A 19,830-nucleotide genomic window follows, 5' to 3' on the forward strand; every position below is an offset into this window, starting at 1 on the left:
GGGGTGCCCCTGTTACCTTCTCTAGTGTCAAACCCCCAGATCGGACACAGCTAATGTGTAGAAAGAAAAGAAAAAGGCCTGAGATGGTAATGGGGTAAGACAGGCTTGGGGTGGTCCTATCTCTCACTGAAGAGAGTTGTGGTCAGAAGCAAGGGCCCCCTCAGGAACAGCAACGGAGTTGGGAGTGGGGACACAGAGGTCCTGCACAGAGATGCTCGGTTCTGACTGTTGGGCCACCCCGAGGGAGAGGGGGGCAGCTCTGTGGGGGCTGGCAGTTGTCGGAATGCGGGACAGGACAGGGGCTCCGGTCTGTGAGCTCACACCGGGGATGTGGCTGTGGACTCGCTGCACAGGCTCTCCACAATGTCAGCTCTCTGGATGCGTCGCAGGGCGGCTAAAAGGGCATCGAGCGTTGCACTGTCCTGGGCACCCCAGCTGGCCAGCAGGGCTCGGACTGGGCAGGCCTCGTGGGTGAAGGAGTCTATATGCTCAGGCTGGTAGCCCAGCTCCCCTGCCAGGTGTCGCCAGGTATCTCCGTTGAGCAGCTTCTCTACCTCCTCACGCTTGGTCAGGGGCAGGCTGTTGTAGAGATTGGCATCACCCTTGAGGGCTGCAGAGAACAAAGGATGTCAGTCCCTTCAGTATATCCAGCAGCTAAGACTCCAGAAGGGCCAAGGCATACTCCTCCAAGTCAAGATGTAGAGGCAGAGGGATAGCCAAGATGAGGTCCCAGATGGGGTCTGAGTGGGAGGGACCTGGGTCCTGCTGACTCACTGTCCTCTCCACACCCTCAGCTCTGGCACCATCCTTTCTGTGAGTGTCCCCTCCCCCCAGCCATCATCAAGGCCAAGGAGGGGACAGGGCACTTCAGTCCCAGACAACTGCAGCAAGTGTCCTAGAGCCTGGCTGTGGGCCGCTAATTAAGGTCCACACTTAACCACTTGTTTCCTAGAAGTCCAGGGCAGGAGGCTAATTGCAGCTACTTTGGGCAGTAATTAACCCCCAGGGGGGACAATTAGCCTGATGAGTCTGGATACTCCAACTTGTAAAAGCCTGCATTTCCCAAGTCATCCCAAGAGGGGAAAAAAAGTTCCTGTTCCCATGTCTCCCACCCCACTCAGCCTCTCCTACCCTGGTACCCAGCCGGTCCCTCCTGTAGTCTACTCATAACTGAACCCCCAGTCTTTTGCCATCTCACTCACCCTGGCCTGAGGCAGTCTGTGTGTGGGTCTGCTGGTCATGCAGGCTCTGGCTGTCCACAGAGATGCCACTGTCACTGTGCAGTTTCTCTCCCTCCGGTGGAGGTGTCTGGTTCACTGGCCGGCTGTTGGCTCCTTGTTTATTTTGCTTACAGCTGTTCCACCTGTGGCCCAGGGACAGGGGACAGGCCAGGTCTGGGGTGAGAATTCTTCTCGTGCACCCAATGCAGCTGTGCTGCTGGTGAGGTCAGGAGTGTGGCAAGTGTCCTCCACAGTTCTAAGGAGCCTATTTTCTATGATCTTACAACACACACACACACACACACACACACACACACACAAGGGTGAAGGAACTTGGTAAGCATTCAGTAAATGTTCACAGAACAAACTACACAAATAAATGACTTCCTAGAAATTCTACTTTTCCCAATTGACCCTTCTAAAATACTCCCATATGTGAGCAGCAATCACACACACACACACATACACACACACACATGCACGCACGCATGCACACACACAGATTAACTTGGCAATCATAAGCAGCAGCAGCAGCAACAATGAAAACCCTGAAAATAAATGTCTGCCAAGAGAGGACTGGCTAACTACATTATGGTCCATGTTGCATGCTATTGAATGAAAGGCTATAAATGATCAGATAATCTGCGTTCTGAGGAAAGCTCTCCTGAGGGGGATTAAGAGAAGAAAGTACATTGCAGAAGGTGAGTGTGTGTTCCCACCGAGTCATTAGAAAAGCTCTATGTGTCTATGTAAAATATTTTTGTGTGTGTGTGTGTGTGTGTGTTTATACATACATATAAGCGTTCTAAACAGCTGAGAAAGTGCTATCCCAAAGAGATTTCCCACAAGATGGGTAGGACTTGAGGAGATAAAACGAGGCTTTTGCTTTTTGCTTTAGAAGATATTTAGAAGGCTTGAGAGTGGGCTCAGTAGTAGTAAGCTTGCTTGGCATGTTCAAAGATCTGGGTTCCATTCCTCATTGCCACAAAATAAATTCGGTCTTGTTTGCATTTGCTTTTTTAAAAGCATGTATCACTTTGATGATTTAAAAACAAAACGCCAAAGGGAAAAGAAAAGAAAAACTGAATGGGGGACACATTTAGAGCTGAAAATGCCTTCTGCGAGTTCTTCTGTCTTGAATTCCTTGATGTGGATGCCACAGGAGCCCAAGGGTAACAAGGGATTTGGGGAGTGACATGAAAACAAGGGTGACTTAGGAAGAAAAGAGACGCATGCATAACTAGGGAATGGTGGGGTGAATGGGGCTGAGGGTAAGGAGGCAACCAGAGGTGGTGACAGGGACTAGGAACAAGGAGCCACCTGGGACTAGGGAAGATCTGAAGCCAGGACAAAAAAAGGAAACCCTGTTCTAACACACACACACACGCACACAACACACAGATACATACCACACATATACACTACACATATACACACCACACACATTCACACATACTACACATACACACACTCATACACACACTCCACAAACACACACCACACACTCATACACACACCCCATAAACATACATACACTCACACATGCACCATACACACACATATACTACACATATACACACTATGTGAGCACACACACACTCAAACACATACCATACACATACACACCACACATATACACCCCCCCACCCACACACGGCCACACCCAAGAGTCGGGCATAAGATACTGGTCAAGGATGAGTTTAGGGTTGAATTAAGGGTATACATGTTTTCAGGCCAAGGTCGGGGCAAATGTCTCCTTCGTCCTCCGCGTGCACCCTCTTACCTCTTGAAAGCAATATAGGCCACAAGGCCCACAACCACAGCAGCCAAGATAGAGCAATAGACAGGAATGAGGTTGTCAGTGGTGCCTCGGGTCACTACAGGCTGGGAGCTGCCCATCACAGTGGTCACCATATCAGCCACTGTGCTGGCTACGAGGTCTTGCTCTGGAGGTGCCTCAGGCTCCTGGGTGCTGGGCACTGTGCTGTCAGAGCCCTCCGGGGGTGTAGACCTTGTGATCCATCGGCCGGGGATCTCTGGGGGAACAGGACCACAAGAGTTAGGAGCAATTCAGGCTTTCTCCTTAGCTCCAACTTGCTAGCACTTCATCATAAGCTTCCAATGCCTGGGCCCAGGCACACAGATTCAGGCTATTCCATGAGGTTAAGAGCTGGGACTATGCATGAAGTCAGCTTAGAAAAGAAGAAGAGCAAGAACTCTATGACAGGACACTCATGCCATTACAGGGCCTTGATTTCCCCACCTGGAGAATGGGTTTTCTGAAAAGAAATGGTCGCTAAACAACTTTTTGGATCAGGCTGTGGAGCCAAGATTCTTTGCCAGCAGCCAGGCATGAACACCAAGAAGCCTGAGTTATAAAGTCTCTTTAAGCCAGAGCAATGCATTAAGTCCTTTGAGGAATGTAATATCTCTGGCTGAGCAACCATGGCCTTGAGGAAGAATGGGGCACTTAGGTCTGATCAGAGGCTCCATCGGAGATGCTGCCCGGCAGGTGGCACTCAGCCCTTTCCTGTCTCAGATGCTCCAGGTCTAGGCTGGCACTCGAAGTAGAACTGGCTTGCTTCATCCCAGCCAGTCCTTGCACGGTGGCCAGCATGTTTCTTGTCACGCCTGACTCCTCCCCCGAAACAGCCCAGCCCTGGCACCTAGAGTGGGTTGGACGGCTGACACCCTGGTAAGCAGGCTGGCAGAGGGAGGGCCTACGAAGTAGGCACTGCCCATTGCCACAGAAGGAGCAGTTCTGTGCTTGGCCACCCATCTAGGCCTCCTCATGCCATTTGGATATTGCCAGCCTTCCTGGCAGAGGCTCCAGCCCCTCTTGGCACTAGTGGGTGGGATTTTCCGTTCACAACCCAGCCAGAGGCAGTGCTTGCAATTGTAGCTCTGGATGGTGGCCTGGGGGAGACTTGTCTGGGCAAAGCAGCCTCCCCTATCTATTCTCACTTCCCACGCCGGGAAAGCAGGGAGGGAAAGCAGACGGGGTGTGCTAGTAAGGTTAAGGGGAGGACACTTTGGTACCCAGCTCTGCCCCGCCCAGTCTACATTGTGCCCACCCAAGCTGGAGTCAAAGCTGCCCACTAGTCCTCTGGGTCTCCCCAGCCTGAGACAGAGATGCTTCAAAGGCCCCATTTCGGAGGGGTAAGGCCCCCAGATGTGAGTCTGGAATCCATCTGGTTGGCAGTGGGGAGAAGGTTGCCATCTGCTGCCCAGTCCCACCCCTCCCCCATCCCAGTACCCAGCAGGGCTGGAGGGAGCAGAATGGGAAGTGGAAGAGACAGTCCTGTCTGGGCGTTGGACCCTAGAGGACCTTCTTGGGACTTGCTAGGGTAACAGGGAAGGTTGAAGGTGTAGCCTGAATCCAGCGGCTGCAGAGCTTTCCTCAGTTTGGATTGACAGACCTGACCCTGAGGTTGATGTGGGTGGGTGAGGGATACAGAAATGAAGGAGCCTTGGAGAAGGGCTAAAGACAGTGTCAAGTGTCCAAGACACCTTCCCTCACCCCCGCCCCCAGCCTCTCTGGTGGTGGGGGTTGCAGACAAGATCCAGATGTGGCCCTGTCCTGTAGCATTCCAGACCACTGAGCACTTGGCAGGTCCTGACAGCCATTTCCGGAATGGGAGCTATCGGTAAGAAGAGGGAGCAGGTGACCCCTCCTAAACTTCAATGCCGTAAGGAGGCTGGGCGTCTGCCCCAAGGCTGGGTGAGTCACCATGTTGACACCTGAAATATATATGCGGGCAAGTATGCTACCTTGGACAAGAGTGGGTTGCCAACCCAAGAATCAAATTCCATTTCCTGAAAGGGATGCTTGGCCTCAGGGCCAACATTTAACTCTTGGGAGGTTGGAACTGAAGAACAATAGAAGGATAAATGTTCCTCAGGGGTACCTTCTGCCAAGATGGCTGAGAAAAGCCATCCGGGAAGAAATGATTCCCTGCACAACAGAGCCTGCCCCCTTTCCAACCAGGCTCTCCCTTTCCTTTAATCACACCCTGACCTTGTGCCCCACTGGCTGATCCAGACTTGTCCACAGAACTGTGCTTCTTCCTGCTCTCCAGCAGCCTGGCTGCTGAAGCTCTCTCCCTGCTCAGCCCTGGGGGCCTATTCCCCATCCCTCTCGACCTGTTCAGCAAAGAACCACAAGTGTATTTAGGGCCTTTGCATCAGCTAAGCTCAAGTCTAGATACAGAGAGGTGATGGCCGATTGTCAGGACCACTCCCCGTCCCCGGGACAGGAGATCTGTATCTTCTACTCCACAAGACGCTGATAGAAGGCAGACTCTGGGTTGCTTCAATCAGAGTCTGGAATCTCCAAAGCTGGGGCCCTGGGGCCGGCTTCTCCCTCCATTAACTATGGGCTGGGCTGCTGTGCTGCCCTCATTGGACCTATCCGGGAAAATTAGGGACTTTCTGAAGGTGGTGCTCTTGCCTGCTCAATGTGAGGGCAACCTGAGGTTCAAATTCAATAAAAAATAGGTCCGTGGGCATGGCCACCTGCTGATGGGCAGAATGAAAAACACCACCAACCTTCCTGGTCCCTCAGAGAAGAACAGTACCAGTGACCATGGTGGCTGTTCCCTGGTGCCTCCTCCTGCTCCAGGATCTCTCTTTCTCTTTCAGGTGAGCTACCTGGATAAGGCAGGCACACAGCCTTCTCTTGTCTACATCCCTCAGTAGAGGAGAGCCCTCTAAACACAACCCACTTTATCCTACCCCTCCCCCATCTCATTAAACAGCCACAATGCTTCTACCTCATCGCCAGACACCATGAGGGGTCCGTGTCACCAATCCCCACAACCTATGGTGACCCTATGGCCCTCAGAAAACACTTAGGTCCAGAGACGGGAGTGATCCTCAGATGTCACTCGGCGCTAATTGGATTTGGGTTGCGATAGACATCATCACCACCCACATCTGACCTCACAGCTGAAGGGTCCACAGTCCCGTGGGTCCACAGCTCCACTCCAGATCAGAAAACCTGCTCTAGGCCGGAAGGAGGCCTGCATCAGACAGGGACATCTACAGCGCCTTCCGGATTCTGTTTACCACCCATATAATCGTAGAAGAGAAGAGTTAGGACGACTTCTTCCAGGGAACAGTAAGCCCGGCCTTCCCAATGTCAGTCCAAAGAAGGAATTAGTGGAAAAGATTTTGTTGTGAGTTGAATACAGAGTCACCATCTCCGTGCACTTAATAACAGTGTTACTAAGGCTCAAAGAGGGTGCTGGCTGGCTGAAGGCCTGCGTAGGCTTTTACGACCCCTAGAGGGCGCCCTTCCTCGCGAGTCTAGCTCTACACCCCCACCCTGCCTGGAACCGTGCTCACCTTCGCATTCGGCGTCAGCCCAGGGCGTGCACTCGCGTAACTGGCGCTCAGTGTCCTCGCACACCGTGCAGGGTAGGCACGGGTCCACGTGGTTGGCTTCGTCTGAGTACGTGCCCTCTGGGCACTGTTCACACACCGTGTTCTGTTTGTCCTGGCAGGAGAACACCAGTCCTGAGCCCACCTCGCACACGCTGCAAGCCTCGCAGTGGCCAGTCTCCTCGTCCTGGTAGTAGCCATAGGCACATCGGCACACCGCATCGTCTGCCTCCACACAGGGAGCGGACATGCTCTGCAGGCCCAGGCACTCCGTGCACGGCTTGCACGACTCGGTGGCGCTCACCACATCAGAGAACGTAACGCCTGCGGACAACAGCACACACGGGGAAGCCTCAGCGTCAGGACTTAGTCATTGGGACAGAGTTTGAACAGGGCATATGGATCCAGCACTGGAGTCCCTCTGTCCCCATCCCCAGCTAGGACTACTGCCTCTGTCTCAGCTTCACCTTCTTACAGACCATCCCCCCCCCCCACTCTCTTTTCTGGAGTCCCTCACCCTCAGCTTGTGATAGATGGTTTGGCAACTGACTGGGAAGGAGACCTATTCTCCTGACCCCAGAAAAGCTGGTCCTGGGGCCTCCTGAAGTCCCAGCTGTTTAGGTAGATTCTTTGGCAAATCTCGGAGCGTTTCCAGACCTGTACCTTGGTTCCCAGCACGACTTAAATATATTAGGAATGCTTCCTGTCTTAGCCTCACACACTGGCCAGAGGTGAGCTGTGTACCCAAGATCCTGTGCTTGAATTGTCCTTTTGGCCCTCTTCCCAGGGGCTGGGAGAGGGAGGCTCGTGTAGGCCTGAAATGGGAGTGACAGCAAAGTTTCCTACTTGCTATGCAAGGGCATGTATGGCTCTATTTCTACCATCTAAAGGCAGCATCTAAAGGCAACAAGGGTGGAGGCAAAGGACAGAATGACCAGAAAGAAGTGAAAGGGGTCGCAGAGGGGACAGGAGAGAAGACAGAAGGGGGAGGGGCTGGGTCACAGGTCCATCTCAGGTGGTTCAGACAGAGGCACCTTGCTCCCCTTTCCCAGGCTTCAAAACTCACTCCCGTGGCTCTGTCATTTAACCTCTCTGAGCATTTTCCTTTCTCTGTGAAATGATATCCAGGTGTGGTGGCGCACAGGAGGATTGTGAATTCAAGGCCAGTCTGCTTTCCACGGTGATTTTAAGGCTAGCCTGAGCTATAGTGAGTGAGAACCTATCATAAGACTAAATAAAGAGCCAGCCAGTGGTGGTGCACACCTTTAATCCCAGCACTTGGGAGGCAGAGGCAGATGGTTCTCTGAGTTAGAGACCAGCCTGGTCTCAGATCTAGATCCGGGATAGGGCTACACTCAGGGAAACTCTATCTCAACAAACAAACAAACAATTAAAAACCCAAAACAAACAAACAAAAAAGAAGTAAGTCACACACATGCCCCCAGGGCTGTGATGAAGAGTGTGAAGGGCCCCATGAACAGTAATAAAGATCGTTGGTGGTTGAGATACAGTCAGACAGCAGAAAGCACTTGGCAGGACAACCTCTCCAAATGAGAGGGTGCTATATGGGGTGAGGGTGGGGACTAGTCACACAGGATGGAAAGAACAAGCTGGCTCCTGGGAAAATCAGAAATGAGTCCGAAGACTCCTGGGAGGAGGTTTTGGATGGTGTGAAACTGTGGTCTTTTTGGCAGAACATGAAGGCAGGAGTTTAACAGGCTTCCTAGTGGAAACGTTTTTTTTTTTTTTTTAAAGGATGGAGGGAAAGTCCGCTGGGGTCCCCAGCCCATAAAGTGGGCTTGTAAAAGCAGCCTGTTAACACAGCTGGAGGGGAGTGTGGCAGAGGGAACCCAAGGGAGAGGAAAGGAGGAGGGAGTGAGGCAGAGAGGCTGCCTCCACCCCCTCAGAGCTGCCCCTGGCTCCTGTTGTGTTCCTCTTTCCTAATTCCTGACATGGCTTTCCCCTGAGCCCCCAACCCAACAGCTGTTGAAGAAGGATACACAAGAGAGAGAGGGCGTGGCCTAAGACACTGACACCCAGGCAAAGTGACCATATTCCATGACTGATGTTGACTCTGCCTTGGGACAGAGACTCTGAATCTTAGGCAGGTAAGGTGCCACCTTCCAAGAGGGCAGCTCCTTCCCATCCTTCCCAGGTGTCCCACTGCTGGGGATAGGGTTACAGAAGTCACAAGCACAGACAGAAATGCATGTGTTTGAGAACACTAAGGAATCGGGTGATCTGAAGGTTGGACAGACTCAGGAGGGAGCTTACAGAGGTACGAGAGGACTGGCTGGTAGGCTCAGAGTTCCCAGTTCCTTATTCAGATACCAGCAGCCCTCCTAGTGGGGACTAAATGCCTGGCAGCTGCAGACAGGAGAGAGGTCTGCCTTGGGGCCTGAGGAAGCAGCGGTATCCAGCAGAAGAGACTGAGAGTCTCCCAGGGCATGGAGCTCACAGGGGAATGAGAACAGAGCCATCTTCCTTCCTCTCCCTCCACCGCTCCTAGAAGACGAACCTCTTTATTTCTGAAGGAAATGCCAGGTCAAATTGCTGCAGCCCCTGTCCCTCTTGACATCAGAAAGCTACAGAACAGTGGCCTGGAGGAGAGGCAGCCACACCCTCCCAGGATCCCCCAAGGTCAGTTTCCAGGGCAGCCAGGATTTGATCCTCCTTCCCCTCCCCCCAAAGCCACAGAGGGTAGGTTGCAACCATTGATCTTGCAGCACAAGGTATTTTTAGCTGGTCTGAGCATCAGTTTCTTCTCCCTGCCTCTCACTACACTCTTCTACCAGCCTCTCTGCTTGGGGGCTGAGAAGGGGGACCCCTCTGGGGATCCCCCACATAGGATCCCTCCCTTATCGATGCAGCCCCTCCCTGCTCTTATATTATATCCCACTCACTTCCGGTCACCATGCAAAGGTTGGCAGGGGACCTGCCAGAAGGCAAAACACTTCCAAGTGTTGTTTCGCGCACGTTAAACCTCCCCCCATTTGCCACCCTAATAGACTCACTATCCAGGCAGGGTTCACACACGGTCTGGTTGGCTCCGCAAGGCTGGGCCACACCTTCACCCAAGTTGCAAGCTTTGCAGCACTCTCCGCTGTGGGTGTACAGGCCTGTGGAACATGTCTCCTTGGCACCTCCAAAGGACACCTAGGTGGAAGAAGATCACAGGGTCAGCCTGGCAGGAGAAAAGGGGGTGTCTTCCAAGGGATCAAACGCCTCCTTCTTAATACTTTCTATTAGAACCACCTGGGCTGGGATGAGCTCACCCGGGAGGCATTAGGAGGATCAAAGCTGACAGGAAGGAAGGCTGTGGGGGGGACAGTGGGGCTCCCTTGACTGCTGCTGGGGTGTGAGGTCATAGCCTCAGTGGCTAACCTTCTGCAAAGTTCACCTTAGGGTTACAGCCTCTCTCGTGGAGTCCTGAGGATATACCACATGAGGAAGGCAGTCTGAAACCGACACCCATAACGAATAGACAGGTTGCAGCCTGCACAAGGCTCCTAGCCAAGGGGGCCAGAGGAGCTGAAATCTAGCCCAAACTCCATTTGCTAAACCTCACACCTGCAGGGCTGCAGTTACCCAGAGGCAGGTCCCTTCTCCTGGTCTCATTCCAAATATTAAGTATCAAAAGGGAATTGTCTATGTCCAAGAACAGAAGGCAGAGAGGCCTTGGGTTCAAATCTTGACTCTGTACTGGAGGTTTCTTGCCTGCCCTGGGTTTCCTTTAGGAGTTTTCACCTCTCTGCAGTTAAATACAGGGACAGCTTGGTGCCAGGGCAAAGACTGATGGGCAAGTCTGGAGCCAAGACAGAGAGAAAGAAGCCTGTTATCAATGGCAGCAACTCTGTTCTCCCAGAGTTGACTTCCTGTAACTAGCCTGACTCCATTCCCTCTTCTCCCATGTGGCCCCTGGGAACAGAGCTGGATGGGGGAAAGGGGAGTCAGATTCCTGCCACTAAAGCATCTTTGCTCATGGATGGAACGACTTAGCACCAGATTCCCCAGAGGGAGGGGCTGTTGGAGGCTCACTTTGTTTCTGTTCCTTAAAGAACAATCTTAATGTCTAATAAAACTCCAAAGCCTTCTCTGCAGGCTCCAGACCTTGTGCACACACCCCATTTGATGCTGAGCAATTTGGGCTCTTGTCGTGAGACCGGGGAGCTTTACAAGGTTGTTTGAGCATTCCTCCCCTGCTTCCAAGCTGGATCGATTTTTGCCAACACACACACACACACACACACACACACACACACACACACACACACCAACAAACAAACAGCTCGCTGTGGTTTCACCAGAATTTGATGGAAAAGGAAACGAGGGTTGGGGTGGGGGGGACTGGGTGATGCCCTAGGGGGCAGAGAGTTCTCCATAAGGCCAACAGGGAGAATGCAGGCAACACAGGAAGCTGCTACCATCTCTTCCCAGGTGCTGGCAGCAGGAGTGCTGGCTGGCCACATCTGCAGACCAGGAGTCCTGAGGCACCCAAGGCAGGCTTCTCCCAGGAGCTGAGATTTCAGAAGGGTCTGTTCTGATTTCCTTTCATCACCTAGGGCTCTGCTTAAATATTACTTCCTTAAGGAAGTGTTCCTCTCACCCCCACCCCTCCCAGATTAGACAGGCAGAGCTCTGGACTGAGGTTGCCCTGGCATCTCCTGCCCTAGCTGGCACATAGTAGGGAGCAGATGTACATAACTGTTGGTATAAGGAGAGGAAACTGCTATGTGCCTTCATTTACCTAGAAGTCTGGAAGACTGACTCTGGATGGTTATGTGCCCTGGTTCTCCAGTGCATCTCTCCTTTGCTGGGGGGGGAGGGGGGAGGGGGAGGGGGCAGCACCCTCCTCCACCTCTGCAGTTTCTCCCTTGCTGGGGCTTTAACACTGGCGGTTACCCAGGGCTGCAACGCAGCAATGTTCTCATGGTCTCCCAGATGAACACATTTTTGTCATTTTGTCAGCTTTTTGATAGTTTTCCTGTCCCTTCTCTTCCTGTCAAGGTATCAGTTGTCACGTCTTGCTCCTATCGCAGTGTGCCCGGAAGAGTCCCTCCCCCAGAACCATAAAGTGTCACTTCTAATGGGATCTTTAAAAATGATGCCACTGGACCGGGTAAAAAGCTGGCTGGGAGCCAGGTGCACACATGCCTGTGATCCCAGCATAAGGCAGGTCAAGAGAGGAGGATCTGAGCACAGGGCCAGCCAGGACTACACAAAGAAAAATGGAGATGGGGGATAGACAGACAGACGACAGACAGAGGGAAGTGTGGTCAAACACTTGGGCATAATCACTGCCCATTTCACTTCTTGATCTGATTTCCTCATCACTTAGGGCCAGAATGACAGACAGGTTTTTAATTTCTCTGTGCCTCTGCTTCCCACTAGTAGGAAATCACGACAGCACCTGCCTCAAACTGCTGTTTTAAATGGGCAGGTGAGTATGGGGTCAATGTACTTTCCAACTTTCCTTTTTCCTCCTCCACTGGTGTTGTTTTCTTTGTGGACCTCGCGGTGTCTCGCGGTGTGCACTGCTGCTCCACTCAATCAAGGACAGCAGGGAGCTGGAGGGTGTGTGTTGAGGAGCTGCCAGGGGACTGTATGATTCTCATCAGAGACATAGTAGCTTTGGGCAAGCACCTCTGCCAAGAACCTGTTCACCATGCTCCTCCTCACTCCCCCCCCCACTCCTCTCCTTCCCTCCCCACTCCCCTCTCTTCCCCACTTTTCCCCTCTCCTCCTTCCTTCCCACTTCTTACTCTTCTCCTTACTCTTCCCCTCTCCTCTCCCCTCTTCCCCACTCCTCCCCTCTCTTCCCCACTCCTCCCCCCTCCTCCCCTCTCTTCCCCACTCCTCCCCTCTCTTCCCCACTCTTCCCCCTTCTTCCCCACTCCTCCCCCCTCTTCCCCACTCCTCCCCTCTCTTCCCCACTCCTCCCCTCTCTTCCCCACTCCTCCCCTCTCTTCCCCACTCCTCCCCCTTCTTCCCCACTCCTCCCCCCTCTTCTCCTCTCTTCCCCACTTCTCCCCTCTCTCCCCCATTCCTCCCCACTCCTCCCCTCTCTTTTCTACTCCTCCCCCCTTCCCCACTCCTTCCCCCTCTTCCCCTCTCTTCCTCCCGTTCCTTTCCTCTCTTTCACACTCCCCCCTCTCCTCAGACCTCCTCACTTCTTTTGGGACTTACATATAGAGTTGAGGCCACATCATCAATATTCACTGTGTTAATTTAACACTGGTATCCTCTGTGTTAAAGTCCTAGATTTACTGCAAAGTAGTCTGTGATGCTGTCTTAGTCAGGGTTTCTATTCCTGCACAAAACATCATGACTAAGATCCAAGAAGCAAGTTGGGAGCAAAGGGTTTATTCAATTTACACTCTTCACATTGCTGCTCATCACCAGAGGAAGTCAGGACTGGAACCCAAGCAGGTCAGGAAGCAGGAGCTGATGCAGAGGCCATGGAGGGATGTCACTTACTGGCTTGCCTCCCCTGGTTTGCTCAGCTTGATTTCTTATAGAACCCAGGTCTACCAGCCCAGGGATGGCACCACCCACAATGGGCTGGGCCCTCCCCCCTTGATCACTAGTTGAGAAAATGTCTTACATCTGGATCTCATGGAGGCATTTCCTCAACTGAGGCTCCTTTCTCTGTGATAACTCCAGCTTGTGTCAAGTTGACACACAAAACCAGTCAGTACAAATGCTGATCATCTTATTCTTCCTGAATCTCAGTTTTCCCTTCTAAAACACTGCCCAGAGCGTGGCTCCTGCACTGGGCTGCCTTGAGAAACGAATGGAATCATGTGTGCAGATCTGTCTAGGGATAGTATAGTAGGAGTTCAATCAATGTAGTTGTTGAGGAAGTAGCATGTCTTAGGGAGTATGGGCTACTGCCCAGGGAAGACAAAGCAGAAAGGGAGGCGTCAGCCAAGCGGGGACGTGTGACTAGAGTTCAGCTAATTGCTCCAAACTCCAATCCAAATTGATCAATTTATCAAAGTGACAGACCCATTTGCTTGTACTTATATCTACTCCATTTATTCATTTCAAAGTTGATAGCATGACTTCTCCATTTTTCAAAATGTTTACGATCTATTTATGTCACTGCAGGGCTGGCTTTCCGTGCACAGATGAATTGGCTTTTTTTTTTTTTTTTTTTTTTTTAATTGGATCAAACAGAAAAAACACCAGGGTTTGCAACCATATGGATGCAATCCTGACCACTCACAACAGTTTCAGAGAAGGCTCCTTAGAGAATAGAGCCTGGTCACAGCCATATGGGGTAGGGGTTTTCCAATATCTGGAGAGCTTTAGCCAGCACTAGGCATTGATTACCGCCCCACTCCTCAGCCCTTTGGAAAGTCACTGAGTAGGAGGCTGGTGTTAATGTCTTAGGAAGCTGCCTTGTGCGGGCAGCGGGCCTGAAGAAAGGCTGGGCTCTGCACACGTGGAACAGGGGAGTGGCTAGGTTCAGAGCCAGGAGGCAGCAGCTAATTTACCCAGCCAGCGGCAGTTCAGAACCACACCCCCTCTCATGCTCTATAAGTTAGAGGGAAACTGAAAAGGAACTGCGCATGAGAAGGAAAGACTAAAGCAGTGACCCTCTCGGGGGGGGGGGGGGGGAGAGCTTCCAATATGCCACCTCTGCTTTTTAAGTTGGGGAACCTGGTACCCTGCCTAACTTTCCTGGGGGTCAGCTTTCTCGACTGTAAAATGGGAATCACTAAATTAACCTTTCTGGGAACTAAAGAATATATAACATAAAAGTACCCAAGACAGTGCAGGTCACATAGTAGGCACTTCGCAGGTGCTACTGCCAGACTGGCTGGCCAGGTAGGGTGGAGGCTTTTCCCTCGGGAGCCGCTTCACCACCCACCCTCCACAGCAGCCCGGACGCTCACACTGCCCATTTGCTGCCTACGCTGCTGCACCCCTATTAGGAGCATTAGCCAGCCGGGCGGCTCTGGTTACAGACGTCTGAATGACAAAGTGCCTCCATTACCGGCGCGGCCCGCCAGCAGACTCGCCGGGTTGCGCTCTGGTTTCAGCACTCTCGCAGCGACGCAGGAAGAGGCTCGGACCGCGGCGGAACGCAGGACCGGCTCTAACCGAGCAGCGTAGGAAAGCAGAGGCAGAAAGCAGAGCCATAGGGGCTCAAGTAGGTTCAGTCAAGGTTCAGCCCTCATCCCTCCAGGGTCAGAATCACACAGCGCCCCAGGCCGTCTTCCCCAGCCAAAGAGGACCAAGAAGCATCTTTAACCAGAGGCCTTAGTTAGCAAACACCCTTGCGGTCACTCCCAGGTCCCCGGAGGACGCCACAAATACTGACAGCTCCAGGGAACCATGTTTGATCTTGCGAGTGAGATCTTGAGAAGGTTCTCCACCCGTTTGTCTCCACATCCCACCTCCTGCCTATCCTCTGGGATGGTGTCACCATCCCTGCTGTGAAACGAAGGGGGGGACCAGCTGCCGCCCCCTCCCCACTTCGGGACGCCCCAGCTGCACCCTTGAAGAAAAGGAATACAGAGCTGGAATGGGGTGACTAACCAGCCACAGGACTCTGGCTTGTGAGATCTTGACCGACTTGTTAAAACTCCGAAGTCCTTGCCTCCTTATCAGTAAGATGGAGATCTGGTGGGGTACAGTGCTCGCATGAAGGAACCTTCCTTAAGATCTGGTCAGAAAATACCCAGAGTACTCCGGTTCATAGAAGGAGGACCTGATGACCTTAGCCGGAGTTGGTTGATCCGACAGAATCCCAGGCATCCAAGCGGCCCGTCTCATTTGAGAAGGGTTCATTGGCTTTTACCAAAAGCCTGGGCAGGTGTGGGCGGGATGATGATCCTGTTAAGTTCTGAACCGGAAGGAGCGCGTAGGGCGCGGGGCCGGTTGCCGCTTAACTAAGAAGGGGCGCAATGCGCAGCCTTAGACGCGCACGCTGCTCGGAACAGCGATCCCTCACCCGCAGTGCCCCCTGCGGGTCGCCTGGGGTTTTTGCATCCCCCGAGCTGTGCGCTGCCGGAACCATCACTGCCTTGAGAGTCTTGGTGCTCCGCATCCCGAGACCCTGCCGGCGTCTGATAGGGGGGGGGGGGGGGATGTCCCGGCTCAGTCTCTGCCGGTCCACTACGTTGATTCAAGCCGTGTGAAAGGTTTGCCAAGAAACTACTCTGGAAGCGGATTTGCCACAGTGAAGCGGGCGCTCCCTCCAGCCTGGGATGCCCAGACGCAATTCCCGGACTGGGCGAGGCCGCTAGAAAGAGCGCTAGAACCCACAGGAGAAACATCTGTGACTCGGCTGTCCTAATCGCTCCGTCCTTGAGTAGACAGGCGGGGCCCCGAGCACTTTAGGGTATGCACCCGCTTTCCATCTCTCTATCTCTTTTGTAGCTGTCTCTTTTCTGCCCTCCGTAAAAAACCCACTTCTCCCTCTTCAACCTCTCTGCCACTCCCGAATCGCTCCTTTCGACGCCCCTCCCCCCCATTGTCTGGACGGTCCCCATTGTCCATACCGGGTCCCCTCCGCCTCCAGTCCCTCCAGCAGCCTCCCCCATTGTTCCATCTCTAGCCCCTCACATCTCTAGCGCCAGTCTCTTCCCCCTTCCTTCTCTCGTCCGAGTCTGTCCTACAACTCCCCAGGGACTCAGATGCTAAAGGGAAAACTCCCCTCGGGATCCCAGAATTCACATGCCGTCGTCAGAAGAACCCAGGCGCCCAAGATTTTCAAGCCTCCCTCCACCCCCCGCCCCCAAGAGACTGCTCCCAGTCCCCTACACCGCACCCATAGTAGCGCCCAAGAACCACCACCAGCAGCAGCAGCAGCAACACCAAGAACCAGAATCGTTACAACAGTCCTGTCTGCATCTCTATCCTGTGACTGGGTCGCTTCTGCGCTCTAAAAAGTCCTAGAAGCTAGGAGCGCCCCTGTGGGTCACCGCCCCGCAGTTCCTCTACCACCCGTTTCGGTTTCGAGCATCTGGGACCTTGACGTCCTATTCTGTTCCCTGGATGGTGGCGCCCAGATCCTCTTGGGGTTCAGCTCTTTGAAAAGGTTAACAGGAGTCCCTCTTGCTAACCACTTACCCCTAGGAGCAGCAGCAGCAGCAGCAGGCGCAGTCGGTCCATGGCGCTGCAGGCAGCACCTGCCCTCCTCATTGCCCGCCTCCGGCGACAGCACTCCGCTTCTAGCTCCGCTCAGCCGGCTCTGCGGACCGACGGTGCTGCGCTGAGCTGAGCTGCGCTCCAGCGCCCGCTGCCGCCGGAGCTGGCGGAGGCTCCACTCGCTCTGGCTGCGCGCGGGCGGGAGCAGCTAGGTGAAGGCAATGCAGCAGCCCCGCCTCCTCCCCGCCCAGCCCGCCCACCTCCCCCCCCCCACCCCTCCGGAACCGCGCCCGCCCGGCTGCCTGGGGTGGGGAGTCCGGAGCGGCCAAGTGAAGCGTGCGAGGAGCCGCACCCGTGTGCCCCGCTGCGGCTTCTCTGTGGGCTGTCCCACATATCCAGTGTACTCCGGTTATGCTGAGCATCAGTCCCGGATGCTGCGGATCCAGTGGGGGGCCACTGCTCTCCTAACTGATGAGTCCTGCCTCGGGGTTCACTTTCTTAAACATCTTCTTCAGTCTCTTGGTTCCTAGATCCCTACCTAGCCCTTATTCCGAAAATGAGGTTGCCCTCCTTTTATGGTTGGGTATACACCTTATTCCATCCTCTCTGCTGCTTCCCACTTGTGGAGGAATGTGTTCCTTGGGGCATTCAAGGTGAAATCTATTCCAATATCATAATTTGGGATCTCTGTCTCTGTCAGTCTGCCTCTGTCTTTCTGTCCCGGACTCGACTCTCTGTCTCTCCTCTGTCTGTGTCTACGAGCGTGCGCGCGCGCGCGCACACACACACACACACACACACACACACACACAGGACAGAACCTAGGAACTCACAAATGACAAGCAAGCATTGTATCATGGAACTGCATCTCCAGCCTTTCGTGAGCTTGAACGAGTCACAGGTGCACATAAAACCCAGGAATACACAAATGCACCATCCTCAGCATTCATATAAACCCACTCATCCTAATACAGACCAGGCATACATCAATGCACACAGGATGACATTCACATACACACCCCTACACACTCACATCTGTACAGTGCATGGTGATATTCACAGAAGCTCATCTGAAATGCACACACACACACTCATGAGTATACAAGCCACACCCAAACGTGATGACACAAGCTTCTGAGCTTCTTACAGGCAGGAACAGTAGCGTCTTCTTCTCTGACTACCCAAGTGTTCAGTCATGCTCTGTGGAGGGGATTCAGGGGGACTCACCATTTGCAAACTCATCCATGAGCTATGTGTAGCCCTTCTGAGGATCACACTGGTTAAGTTCTAAAAACTTGGCACATCAAATCACCTGTATACCAGGGAATGTGCAGTCAATCTTTCAGGAGAAACATTGCCCCCACCCTTTTCTGGTTTCCAGACAGCCAAAGCCATGGTACAGAACTGTGTGCGGACATTTATCCCAGATGTTAACTATGTCTGGACTCCAGTTTCCTCTAGAAAAATGCAGTCCCAAATAATAGAAACAAGGGACAGACCAAGAACTCTGATAAATAAGGCCTGCTCGTGAGTAGATTAATTCCTAGGTCCCTTAAACTCAATTCATCCATCCATTCAGAAAGAGAAAAAGACCTATCCTATGTAACCAATAAAGTCCAGCAGACAGTCCCTAGGAAGGATGGATAGACATCACAATGGCTTTGAGAATTCATGTTCATGAGCCACCATGGCTGGATGTAAGAGTCTAGGCAGCAAGCAGGACCTCAGAAATCCCTGGGGAGTCCTTCCTCCTGGACAGAGATGACTTCTAAGATGTCCCCTCCCCCAAAGCTTTTACAGATCTGCCTTACTCTCTGCTGAATTCATGGGAGGCAGGAAGGAGAAGCATTAGTACTTCCAGAGGCATCAAGCTGCTCACTACCAGGCTACTTGACGGTGTGGCATTAATTTAAATACCTCCGTTACTAATTTATGATCCAAGTTACTATTATTGCCAAGGTTATCCATCTCAACACAATTTAATATGACCCACACCACCATGGCTGGGCCTGGGTTATTAATAATTTCCATGGTCTTGATCATTTAAGCCTTACTCCAACAATTGCAAACAGCAATTGTTACTATTCTCAGCAGTATTTCTATGATTAAGCTGAAGCACAGGCCTGAGATGTATTGCTGAGTGCTTGCTGGCAGGCAGGGAGCATGGCTGCAAAGGGTGCAGAGAAAGGAATGTTGCATTGTGGGGAGTCAGGCGTGAGTGCAAATGCTTGTCTCCTGCCCCGTTGCCTCTTTTTACCTTTGGAAGGCTGCAACCATCTCTGCAGGCCTTTGTTTTCTTATCTATAAGATGGGGGCCTTAAAGGAATGTAGCAAGGATCAAAATCATCACAGAAGAGCCACTGCCTTCTCTTGTTCACTCAGTGTGAATTTGGGAACCCCTGCTACAGGCCACACATACTTCCAGGTACTGGGGATTCAGCAGTGGACCAAAGCAACTCTGTGTAGCTAATGGTCTTGGTCAGCAGTTCTCAACCTGGGCAACATGGCCCTTTGGGGGAGTCAAACAACCAACCCTTTCACAGGGGGTCACCTAAGACCATCAGAAAGACCACATATTCACTTTATGATTCATAACAGTAGCAAATTACAGTTATTAAGTAGCAACAAAAATGATTTTATGGTTGGGGGGGTCACCACAACATGAGGGTCACACAGCATTAGGAAGGTTGAGAATCACTGGTCTAAATAGAGTATTAGTTATTTCATATGAGGATTATTTGATAATGTGACATCTTAGCTTGACCACGCTATAGGTAGCACAGCTGGGATCAGAATAGTCCTTTGTGAGGATATCCATGTCACCATGAGCACAGCCACCTACCTCCAAACCACTATGACCACTACCATCTCCATCGCCTCCCCAACTCACACTACAACAGCTATCTCAGCGAATCCTGGACTGCCGCTCTCTCCCCACCCTACATCCCCCCAAAATCGTCATGACCCTGACCATGGGTATAGTTAACTCTTATTGTCAGCTTGGCTGGATTTAGACTCGCCCAAGAAGCACAACTCTAGGTGTTTTTAGGGTTTTCCCAGAAGGTTTTAGCAGGCAGGAAGAAAGCCACCATACAGGTGGGGGCTTTGCATGAGCTGGGCACCATGG

The 19,830-nt window shown here is 52.6% G+C and overlaps 1 protein-coding gene across 1 annotated transcript; it reads right to left on the reverse strand.

The window, feature by feature from the left end:
• Window positions 1-317: 317 nt before the first annotated feature.
• NGFR (nerve growth factor receptor) lies at window positions 318-16,810 on the reverse strand (the record flags this gene model as incomplete). Its single annotated transcript, XM_080923539.1, has 6 exons — window positions 16,686-16,810; window positions 9,617-9,758; window positions 6,567-6,926; window positions 3,004-3,256; window positions 1,203-1,363; window positions 318-610 (listed from the first exon to the last, which is right to left on the reverse strand). Exons 1-6 carry the CDS (start codon window positions 16,755-16,757, stop codon window positions 318-320), a joined length of 1,281 nt encoding a protein of 426 aa, XP_080779665.1. The 5' UTR covers window positions 16,758-16,810.
• Between the last annotated feature and the right edge of the window lie 3,020 nt (window positions 16,811-19,830).

Source organism: Micromys minutus (assembly GCF_963924665.1).
Source record: "Micromys minutus genome assembly, chromosome: 10".
Lineage (NCBI taxonomy): Eukaryota > Metazoa > Chordata > Mammalia > Rodentia > Muridae > Micromys > Micromys minutus.